The sequence below is a fragment of the Mizuhopecten yessoensis genome, unplaced genomic scaffold, assembly GCF_002113885.1.
Source record: "Mizuhopecten yessoensis strain PY_sf001 unplaced genomic scaffold, ASM211388v2 scaffold716109, whole genome shotgun sequence".
Taxonomy (NCBI): Eukaryota; Metazoa; Mollusca; class Bivalvia; order Pectinida; family Pectinidae; genus Mizuhopecten; species Mizuhopecten yessoensis.
Genome location: NW_018479952.1, coordinates 142,870 through 154,950, shown reverse-complemented (window position 1 = coordinate 154,950; position 12,081 = coordinate 142,870). Strand labels below are relative to the sequence as shown.

The 12,081-nt window shown below is 37.3% G+C and overlaps 1 protein-coding gene across 2 annotated transcripts in view; it reads left to right on the top strand.

Moving 5' to 3' along the window:
* The window catches only part of LOC110441722 (galactoside 2-alpha-L-fucosyltransferase 2-like), a 19,385-nt gene extending 11,426 nt beyond the window's left edge, over positions 1-7,959 (top strand). Inside the window, exons 2-4 of one of the 2 annotated variants that reach the window (XR_002461907.1) lie at positions 3,353-3,466; positions 5,348-7,677; positions 7,924-7,959. Coding sequence is in view for 1 of the 2 variants with exons in the window: in XM_021484954.1 (XP_021340629.1) it covers positions 3,353-3,466; positions 5,348-6,088 (855 nt within the window). In the remaining variant the exon portion in view is untranslated. The other variant, XM_021484954.1, reaches the window with a different exon arrangement.
* The last annotated feature ends 4,122 nt before the right edge of the window (positions 7,960-12,081 follow it).

Genomic DNA, 12,081 nt, shown 5'->3' with positions numbered 1-12,081 from the left:
ATTCTGTGTTTGTGTAACATACAGAAGTCTAACGCGGTACAGAAACGATATATAAATTCTGTGTTTGTGTAACATACAGAAGTCTAACGCGGTACAGAAACGATATATAAATTCTGTGTTTGTGTAACATACAGAAGTCTAACGCGGTACAGAAACGATATATAAATTCTGTGTTTGTGTAACATACAGAAGTCTAACGCGGTACAGAAACGATATATAAATTCTGTGTTTGTGTAACATACAGAAGTCTAACGCGGTACAGAAACGATATATAAATTCTGTGTTTGTGTACCATACAGAAGTCTAACGCGGTACAGAAACGAAATATAAATTCTGTGTTTGTGTACCACACAACAGTCTAACGCGGTACAGAAACGATGTATACATTCTGTGTTTGTGTACCACACAGAAGTCTAACGCGGTACAGAAACGAAATATAAATTCTGTGTTTGTGTATCACACAGAAGTCTAACGCGTTACAGAAACGATGTATACATTCTGTGTTTGTGTACCAAATACAAGTCTTACGCGGTACGGAAACGAACGTGCCTGTCCGCTTTCCGCCATCGTCAAGAACTGTTTCAAAATGCTCGATAAAACTTCCTATGAGTAATGGTCGGTGTTAAAATAGAGTATGATAGTTCATCACAATACCGGGCAGAGGTCACCCCGTACTAAGTACGCAGTGCGTAGACATGTACATGTGTATATATGAGATCGGGAATCAGCTTTCAAGTTCATTATACACATCTATAAATGTCCAATGTATATTTGAGTCATGTCTCTTTACCCAGATCGCAGATTTCAAGGAGAAACGTCCTTATTTACTAACTGAATGCAGGCCAGAAGTACTGCTAAGCTCATGTTTTTGCACGGAAGAATATCTGCTTGGCAAAATTTAAAAATGTACAAAAAACACTTAAAATTAAATGACGTATACTTGACAAAATTATAATGTAAATACCATAGTAAAGTCCCCCAAACAAAGTTTGGGGACTTATTGTTTTTACTCCGATTCATTGTTTTTACTCCGATTCTTCTTATTATTATTATTCTTTCTTTTTCTTCCGCTTTCCGCCGTAAATGTTTCCGACACTTTTCTTAGAAACTATTAGTCGGATCTTCACCAAGCTCGGATCTTCACCAAGCTTTGCGGGATTATTACTGATAGCCTCTAGATGTGCAAACACATTTTTGTTTATACAATTATGGAATTTTGTGCTGGTGAATATGATGTGGTATGAACCTGAAAAATGTGATATTAACAGAGGCGAAGCCGAGGTCAGTATCACTTTTTCAGGTTCATATTACATCATATTTACCAGCACAAAAGCCCATTACTGTTTTATTATATGCTTCAACAATCAAATAAAACAAAACAAAACTGAAGGTTCTGATTTTCGAACGCGAGCCTCCGTGTACAATTTAGCCAGGTTTGAATTCAACAGTTCAGCATTGTAGCTTTCGAAGGCATCGTCTATGTTCTTTTTCTTAAGATAAACATGGAGGACATGCACTGCGTGTTCAATGGCCCTTTTTATGTTAACAGCATCTTTATCCTCGAATAGTTTGGTAATTGTCTGATGTAACGGAGGAGAAACGTTCGTCAGCAGCCATCTTCTATTGTTGTCTGACAGATCGAGTTCCGGTCTAACTGCGTATGCGCTAAGGCAGGTTCCGGGGGATTTCCATATATGCTATATTTGGAAACCGATATTCACCGGATAACCAGTATACATGAGTTTTTGAGGACTGGTTACGTGTATAGGATCCGACCAATGTGATTGCGAGAAACTTTCATGCATATAATAATTTTCAATAACCATCCAATATGGCCGCAACAGCCTCTGATTGGCTAAAACATTTTGAGCCATAACTTTTGTTATATTTTGCGCATTAGAATATAATATTAAGGAAAGTATCGGTAAAGGACGTGCTCTAAAGTCGAATAAAAAAAATGACATTGTCAACAAAATGTCTGCCAAGAATTTTTGATTTTTTTTGGGAATATATAATTTCTTTTGGTGTTTGCTAAAGATAGCCAATGTCATCATCTATCCTATTTTACATGTTTTATAGATATTTTCCAATGCATTTCAAATTTGGCATGTAGGTGTATGATGGTACCGCGAACTCAACCATGACATCCGTTTTCTAATTAGACAAAATAGCTGCCATATACTGGTTACTGATTGGTCAAAACTCATTATTGCGCGATTTTGTTCAAATTTGGTATGTATGTGTAATATGGCATTGCAAACTCAACTGCGAACATTTGTTTTCTAATTTGACAAAAAGGCCGCCATATACTGACTTCTGATTGGTCGAAATTTTGATATTGTTCGATTTTTGTGAAAATTGGTTTACAGGGGTTTTAGGGGACTGCGAATGCAATTGCATAGGTTATGTTGCCATATCAACCACACGGAGGCTTCTGATTGGTCGAAATTTAAATAGTGTTCGATTTTGATGACAATCGATATATAGGTGTATTAAAGCACTGCAAATTCAATCGCAAACCTTCGTTATCATAGCAACCACACAGAGGATTATAATTGGTCGCAATTTAGAAATAGTTCGATTTCACTCAAAAGGCATTGCGATCATTATGGGGTAGAAATTGTTCGATTTTGATAAAAAAAAAAAAAAAAAAGGTATATAGGGGTATTAGGGGACTGCGAATTCAACCGCATAGGTTTCGTTGCCATAGTAACCTCATAGCAACCACACGGAGGCTTCTGATTGGTCGAAATTTAGATATTGTTTGATTTTTATGAAAATTGGAATATAGGGGTATAAGGGGACTGAAAATTAAACCGCATAGGTGTTGTTGCCATAGTAGCTATATAGCAACCACACGGAGGCTTCTGATAAGTCGAACATTATATATTGTTTGATTTTTGTGAAAATTGGTATATAGGGGTATTAGGGGACTGCAAATTAAACTGCATTGGTTTCGTTGCCATACAAACAACATGGATGCTTCAGATTGGTCGAAATTTAGATATTGTTTCACTCAAATTTAGTATGAAGGTGTTTTATGCCATTGTGATCCTTTTTTGATGCATCTTTGCGACTATTGGGGTAGTTTGGCGGACTTCTGTAATGGTCCCCCATTACAATCAGTACTTGTTAAACCTATTTTAATGTACAACGTACACCTGCAGTACAGGGCTTTGTATAGGATGTCAATACGCCATGTAATTAAAGGGGCCAGTTCGACAGCTTTTAGTTTGCATATTGATGAATACTGCGTCAGAAAGCAAATACTTTTCATCGATAATATTGCAATACAAATATTGTGTCATTTTTTAAGGCCAATGTGCAGTTAGCTATCTTTTTTATGTTGCAGTATGCATTTCTCTACGTCACGTCCCGGGCCCACGGGTATGAGATGGTCGTTCCAAGTACCAAGGAACTAGATATATTGAAAGAGGCGTTTGAAATCGATACTAGTTCATTTGAGGTACGTATTGAAATATAGTTAACGTAACACATTATCATCCTCAATTATACACGAAATAAAAGATCAGCTGCTTTTCCGAAATATCGTTAAACCAAGCTCATTTCGATTATCCAGACTAAAAACCAATAATCCGGATATTAATAAGTCCGAAGTAGTTATTCTTTTAACTCAAGGAAACTCATGGGGATGGCCTGTGGATGGTAAGAATGTTATTGGGATGGATTGTGAGGGTGAATGAAAAGGAAACAGAGGAAAGGGAAAGGGTAGGCGATTGATCGTAGGGGTGAGGGAAATGGTTTATCGTACGGGAGGAAAGGGTAGATGGTTGATCGTACGGGAAAGGGAAAGGATAGGCGATTGATTGTAGGGAGGAAGGGTAGATGGTTGATCGTACGGGAAAGGGAAAGGGTAGGCGATTGATCGTAGGGGTGAGGAAAATGGTAGGCAATGGATAGTAGGGGTGAGGGAAATTGTTGATCGTACGGGAGGAAAGGGTAGATGGTTGATCGTACGGGAAAGGGAAAGGGTAGGCGATTGATTGTAGGTAGTAAAGGGAAAATGGTGGATCGTACGGGAAAGGGAAAGGGTAGGCGATTGATTGTAGGGAGGAAATATGGATGGTTGATCGTACGGGAAAGGGAAAGGGTAGGCGATTGTTTGTAGGGAGGAAAGAGTAGATGGTTGATCGTAAGGGAAAGGGAAAGGGTAGGCGATTGATTGTAGGGAGGAAAGGGTAGATGGTTGATCGTACGGGAAAGGGACAGGGTAGGCGATTGATTGTAGGGAGGAAAGGGTAGATGATTGATCGTACGGGAAAGGGAAATGGTAGGCGATTGATTGTAGGGAGGAAATATGGATGGTTGATCGTACGGGGAAGGGAAAGGGTAGGCGATTGATTGTAGGGAGGAAATGGTAGATGGTTGATCGTGCGGGAAAGGGAAAGGGTAGGCGATTGATTGTAGGTAGTAAAGGGAAAATGGTGGATCGTACGGGAAAGGGAAAGGGTAGGCGATTGATTGTAGGGAGGAAATGGTAGATGGTTGATCGTGCGGGAAAGGGAAATGGTAGGCGATTGATTGTAGGGAGGAAAGGGTAGATGGTTGATCGTACGGGAAAGGAAAAGGGTAGGCGATTGATTGTAGGGAGGAAAGGGTAGATGGGTGATCGTACGGGAAAGGGAAAGGGTAGGCGATTGATCGTAGGGGTGAGGGAAATGGTAGGCAATGGATCGTATAGGGGTGAGGGAAATGGTTGATCGTACGGGAGGAAAGGGTAGATGGTTGATCGTACGGGAAAGGGAAAGGGTAGGCGATTGATTGTAGGGAGGAAAGGGTAGATGGTTGATCGTACGGGAAAGGGAAAGGGTAGGCGATTGATTGTAGGGAGGAAAGGGTAAATGGTTGATCGTACGGGAAAGGGAAAGGGTAGGCGATTGATTGTAGGGAGGAAAGGGTAGATGGTTGATCGTACTCAAACTATGTTATATATACATGACCCCTTGTTACACAAGTTTATGTGTGTCTGAGTGAAATAAAAATCTTGAAATCTTAATAACTGAAGGATTAAACATATATACAACACCCTGTATAATCACAGTGTGAAATACTAGATCTTGTACAGTTTTACCTGTAAAACTCACCGTATCACATCATTTAGGTTCAACAGGTATAATCAACATTTGAAACATATATACCCTTTGACTCCAATCTCTAGAAATAAAATTTTCCTAAGGGCGATGAGTCATTTTAATATATACCGGGTACATTATTTGAATATGACTATAGTGATATAAATAGACCTTTATTATATACTCTCCATGTGGCTATTCTATCAGGAGCGAACCAACATAATATCAGATATTTTGTTGTTTCTTTTACACAGAAAACCGACTGGGAAAAAGATCTAACAGCGAGGTGTTTTGACGTTATTGAAGATGAATGGGATTGTGCTTACGATCCCAAGTTAGTGGAGAAGTCAAGAAAGAATGTCCATTATAAAGGCTATTTCCAGTCCTGGAAATACCTGGTTACATATGAAGACGACCTTCGCCAAATATTCAGGTTTCGTCCAAGTATTCTTAACGATGCAGCTTCTGTTTTACAAAAAACAATAGCTAGCAGATTAAATAGTTTAAACAGCACGGACGTTCGTCCGGTTTTGGTAGGGATCCATGTACGAAGGGGTGACTATTTAGATGAAAAAGAATTTGTTGATTTCGGTTATAACATTGCAGATTATGGTTACATTGAAAAAGCAATGGCTTACTTCCGGCGGAAATACTCAAACGTTCTATTTATAGCGTGCAGTAACGATGTGAAATGGGTTAAAGCAGGTTTCGGAACGACAGCGGATGTATTCATTGTGGAAGGCAATTCGGCCGCCACGGACATGGCGATTCTCTCACTAACTAACCACACCATAATGACGGTGGGGACGTTTGGTTGGTGGATCAGTTTTCTCACCAATGGACATACAGTATACTATAAATATCCATTCCGTCCCGGATCTTTACTCGGCGAGCAGTTCAAAGGTAACATCGACACACACATATATCCTAACTGGGTCGGATTAGAGGGCGACAATAGTAATCTCATGAATATATTCACAGTAAGATCTCCTTAATAAGGCTTATCAAATACTCAACTTAGAATATGTATGGGTTACTTTTCAGAAATTATGTATAAGAGTTATTATCGTGCCATGAAAAAGAGTTTCCAATTCGTTGTTACAGTGTTCGGCAGAGGTATTTCTCTAACGTTATAAATGACAGAAAATTAGAGTTTTCACGAATCGTGAATGATATTGTATATCAGAGTCTAAAGTGGAAACGTTTCACAATATGCAGGGTCCTTTGACATTGTTTGTTGTAACAGGAATCCGGATTAGGTAGGGTTTCAACGTATACATCATTCAGAGTGATAAACCAATATATATATAGGGTCAAGCTTAGTAAGGTTTCTATATACAAAGCGTCTTGATGGACACGGTTTGACTTGATACTGAGCCCGGATTGTCAAGGATCAAGGTTCATCTATATAAATAGTCCGGGTTGTTACAGATTCACTGTATACAGGATCTGGATTGTCTAGGTTCCACTGTAGTCCGGATTGCTAAGATTCAACAGAATACTGAGTCCGGATTGCCAAGGTTCCATCGTTTACTGAGCTCGGATTGTTGAAGTTCCACTGTGGTCCGGATTGTTATTGAGGTTCCACTGTAGTCCGTATTGGTAAGGTTCCACTGTAGTCTGGATTGTCAAGGTTCCACGGTAGTCCGGGTTGTCAAGATTCCGCAGTAGTCCGGATTGTCAATTTCCCCCTGAATACAGAGTCCGAATTATCAGAGTAAAACTCTATGAAGAGTCTGAATTATTAAGGTTTAGATGTAGTCCGAACTGTCAAGGTTCCGTTGTAGTCCGGATTGTCAAATTCCACTGTAGTCCGAATTGTCAAGGCTCCACTGTAGTCCGGATGGTTAAGGTTCCGTTGTAGTCTGAATTGTCAAGGTTCCACTGTAGTCCGGATGTTCAAAGCTCGATTGTATTCCGGATTGTTAAGGTTCCACTGCAGTCCGGATTGTTAATGTTCCACTGCAGTCCGGATAGTTAACGTTCCACTGTATACTGAGTCCGGATTGGCAAGGTTCCGTTGTAGTCCGGATTGTCAAGGTTCCACTGCAGTCCGGATGTTCAAAGTTCGATTGTATTCCGGATTGTCAAGGTTCCACTGTAGTCTAGATTTTCAAGGTTCGATTGTAGTCCGGATTGTCAAGGTTCCACTGTAGTCCGGATTGTTAACGTTCCTCTGCAGTCCGGATTGTTATGGTTCCACTGTCGTCCGGTTTGTTAACGTTCCACTGTATACTGAGACCGGATAGTTAGGGTTCTAATCTGTAAAGAGTTCGGATTGTTTATGTTAATCTCGATCCATTACACGATATTACGCATTACTACTGTAGGAATTCGCAATGAGGAAATAGTGATATAAAAAAATTACTAGTCAAGGTTCCACTGTAGTCCGAATTTTCAAGGCACCACTGTAGTCCGGATTGTCAAGGTTCCGTTGTAGTCCGAATTATCAAGGTTCAGTTGTAGTCTGGATTGTCATGGTTCCACTGTAGTCCGGATGTTCAAGGTTCGATTGTATTCCGGATTGTCAAGGTTCCACTGTAGTCCGGATTGTTAACGTTCCTCTGCAGTCCGGATTGTTAACGTTCCGCTGTAGTCCGGATTGTCAATTTCCCCCTAAATACGGAGTCCGATCTATCAGAGTAAAACTCTATGAAGAGTCTGGATTGTTAAGGTTTAGATGTAGTCCGAATTGTCAAGGTTCCGTTGTAGTCCGGATTGTCAAGGTTCAACTGTAGTCCGAATTGTCAAGGCTCCACTGTAGTCCGGATGGTTAAGGTTCAACTGCAGTCCGGATTGTCAAGGTTCCGTTGTAGTCTGAATTGTCAAGGTTCCACTGTAGTCCGGATTGTTAACGTTCCTCTGCCATTACACGATATTACGCATTACTACTGTAGGAATTCGCAATGAGGAAATAGTGTTATAACTACTAGTACATGAAGAAAACGGTCTGAAATCCGAAAATAGGTCTGTATAATATGTAAATGTGTTTATTAGATCTGTATAATGTGTAAATGTGTGTATCACAATGAGGAAATAGTGATATAAAAACTGCTAGTCAAGGTTCCATGGTCGTCAGGATTGTCAAGGTTCAACTGTAGTCCGGATGGTTAACGTTCCACTGCAGACCGGATTATTAACGTTCCTCTGCCATTACACGATATTACGCATTACTACTGTAGGAATTCGCAATGAGGAAATAGTGTTATAACTACTAGTACATGAAGAAAACGGTCTGAAATCCGAAAATAGGTCTGTATAATATGTAAATGTGTTTATTAGATCTATATGTAAATGTGTGTCAGATTTATATAATGTGTAAATGTGTGTATTAGATCTGTATAATGTGTAAATGTGTTTTTCTGATCTGTATAATGTGTATATGTGTTGATCAGATCTGTATAATGTGTAAATGTGTTTTTCTGATCTGTATAATGTGTATATGTGTTGATCAGATCTGTATAATGTGTAAATGTGTGTATCACAATGAGGAAATAGTGTTATAACTACTAGTACATGAAGAAAACGGTCTGAAATCCGAAAATAGGTCTGTATAATATGTAAATGTGTTTATTAGATCTGTATAATATGTAAATGTGTGTTTCAGATCTGTAAAATGTGTAAATGTGTTTTTCTGATCTGTATAATGTGTATATGTGTTGATCAGATCTGTATAATGTGTAAATGTGTGTATTAGATCTGTATAATGTGTAAATGTGTTTTTCTGATCTGTATAATGTGTAAATGTGTGTGTCAGATTTATATAATGTGTAAATGTGTTTTTCTGATCTGTATAATGTGTAAATGTGTGTATTAGATCTGTATAATATGTAAATGTGTTTATTAGATCTATATGTAAATGTGTGTTTCAGATCTGTAAAATGTGTAAATGTGTTTTTCAGATCTGTATAATGATATAAAAACTACGATTGTAGTCCGGAGTGTTAACGTTCCACTCTAGTCTGGATTGTCATGGTTCCACTGTAGTCCAGATTGTCAAGGTTCCACGGTAGTCCGGATTGTTAAGGTTCATTTCGATCCATTACACGATATTACGCATTACTACTGTAGGAATTCGCAATGAGGAAATAGTGTTATAACTACTAGTACATGAAGAAAACGGTCTGAAATCCGAAAATAGGTCTGTATAATATGTAAATGTGTTTATTAGATCTATATAATATGTAAATGTGTTTATTAGATCTATATAATATGAAAATGTGTGTTTCAGATCTGTAAAATGTGTAAATGTGTGTGTCAGATTTATATAATGTGTAAATGTGTGTATCACAATGAGGAAATAGTGTTATAACTACTAGTACATGAAGAAAACGGTCTGAAATCCGAAAATAGGTCTGTATAATATGTAAATGTGTTTATTAGATCTATATAATATGTAAATGTGTTTATTAGATCTATATGTAAATGTGTGTTTCAGATCTGTAAAATGTGTAAATGTGTGTATCAGAGTTCGATTGTATTCCGGTTTGTCAAGGTTCCACGGTAGTCCGGGTTGTCAAGGTTCCACGGTAGTCCGGATTGTTCACGTTCCACTGCAGTCCGTATTGTTAACGTTCCGCTGTATACTGAGACCGGATAGTCAGGGGTCTAATCTGTAAAGGGGCCGGATTGTTTTTGTTCATCTCGATCCATTACACGAAATTACACATTACAACTTCCACTGCAGTCCGGTTTGTTAACGTTCGACTGTATACTGAGACCGGATAGTTAGGGTTCTAATCTGTAAAGAGTTCGGATTGTTACGGTTCCACCGGACAGTCATGTAGTCCGTATTGTTAACGTTCCACTCTAGTCTGGATTGTCAAAGTTCGATTGTATTCCGGATTGTCACGGTTCCAATGTAGTCCGGATTGTTAACGTTCCACTGCAGTCCGGATTGTTAACGTTCCACTGCAGTCCGGATTGTTAACGTTCCACTGTAGTCCGGATTGTTAACGTTCCACTGTAGTCCGGGTTGTTAACGTTCCACTGAAGTCCGGATTGTTAACGTTCCACTGCAGTCCGGATTGTTAACGTTCCACTGCAGTCCGGATTGTTAACGTTCCACTGTAGCCCGGGTTGTTAACGTTCCACTGTATACTGAGTCCGGATAGTCAGGGTTCTAATCTGTAAAGAGTTCGGATTGTTAAGGTTCCACCGGACAGTCAGGGTTCTAATCTGTAAAAAGTTCGGATTGTTAAGGTTCATTTCGATCCATTACACGAAATTACACATTACAACTGTAGGAAATCGCAATGAGGAAATAGTGTTATAACTACTAGTACATGAAGAAAACGGTCTGAAATCCGAAAATAGGTCTGTATAATATGTAAATATGTTTATCAGATCTGTATAATATGTAAATGTATTTATTAGATCTGTATAATATGTAAATGTGTGTTTCAGATCTGTAAAATGTGTAAATGTGTGTGTCAGATTTATATAATGTGTATCTGTATTTATCAGATCTCTATAATGTGTAAATGTGTTTATCAGATCTGTATAATGTGTAAATGTATTTATCAGATCTGTATAATATGTAAATGTGTTTATTAGATCTATATGTAAATGTGTGTTTCAGATCTGTAAAATGTGTAAATGTGTGTGTCAGATTTATATAATGTGTAAATGTGTGTATCAGATCTGTATATTGTGTAAATGTGTGTATTAGATCTGTATAATATGTAAATGAGTTTATCAGATTTATATAATGTGTAAATGTATTTATCAGATCTGTATGATATGTAAATGTGTTTATTAGATCTATATAATATGTAAATGTGTGTTTCAGATCTGTATAATATGTAAATGTGTGTCAGATTTATATAATGTGTAAATGTATTTATCAGATCTGTATAATATGTAAATGTGTGTCAGATTTATATAATATGTAAATGTGTTTATCAGATCTGTATAATATGTTAATGTGTTTATCAGATTTATATAATGTGTAAATGTATTTATCAGATCTGTATAATATGTAAATGTATTTATCAGATCTGTATAATATGTAAATGTGTTTATTAGATCTGTATAATATGTAAATGTATTTATCAGATCTGTATAATGTGTAAATGTGTTTTTCAGATCTGTATAATGTGTATATGTGTTGATCAGATCTGTATAATATGTAAATGTGTTTATCAGATCTGTATAATATGTAAATGTGTTTCACAGATTTATATAATGTGTAAATGTGTTTATCAGATCTGTATAATATGTAAATGTGTTTATCAGATCTGAATAATATGTAAATGTATTTATTAGATCTGTATAATATGTAAATGTGTGTTTCAGATCTTTAAAATGTGTAAATGTGTGTGTCAGATTTATATAATGTGTAAATGTATTTATCAGATCTGTATAATGTGTAAATGTGTGTATTAGATCTGTATAATGTGTAAATGTGTGTTTTAGATCAGTATAAAGTGTAAATGTGTTGATCAGATCTGTATAAAGTGTAAATGTGTTTATCAGATTTGTATAAAGAGTTTATATGTTGATATGTTTATCAGATTTAAATATGTGCAAATGTTTCGATATTTTGTCTGTAAATTTACTGTTTTTTGAGCTTTTTTTTCAACCGAGGTCTTTTGTTTTTTTCGGTTCCTGAGGACAGACTATCAGGTCCTTTTAGACTTACGATGTAGTACATGTCTGGCTAACATCGCGTACACAACTGTTCTAATGCTTCCGCGTTTCTACAGGATGTATATGAACAGTTGGATCGCCAACACCAATCAATACTGACATTAAAAAACAAATGACCAAACTGTCCGGCAATATTTTGTCACAAGTTGATCCCCATCTCTGTATAAATGGGTTCTGATTGTTTTGTTTCGTGTTATGTAACAGAAACCTTTGTACAAGTGTGTACAATAAGTAAAAAGATGATATTTTATAACCGTCATTTATTCTTTTAAATAAATGACATTTTTCACTTTCAATCTTTGGTTTTCTGTTATTTTTAATCTTAATACAAACAGAG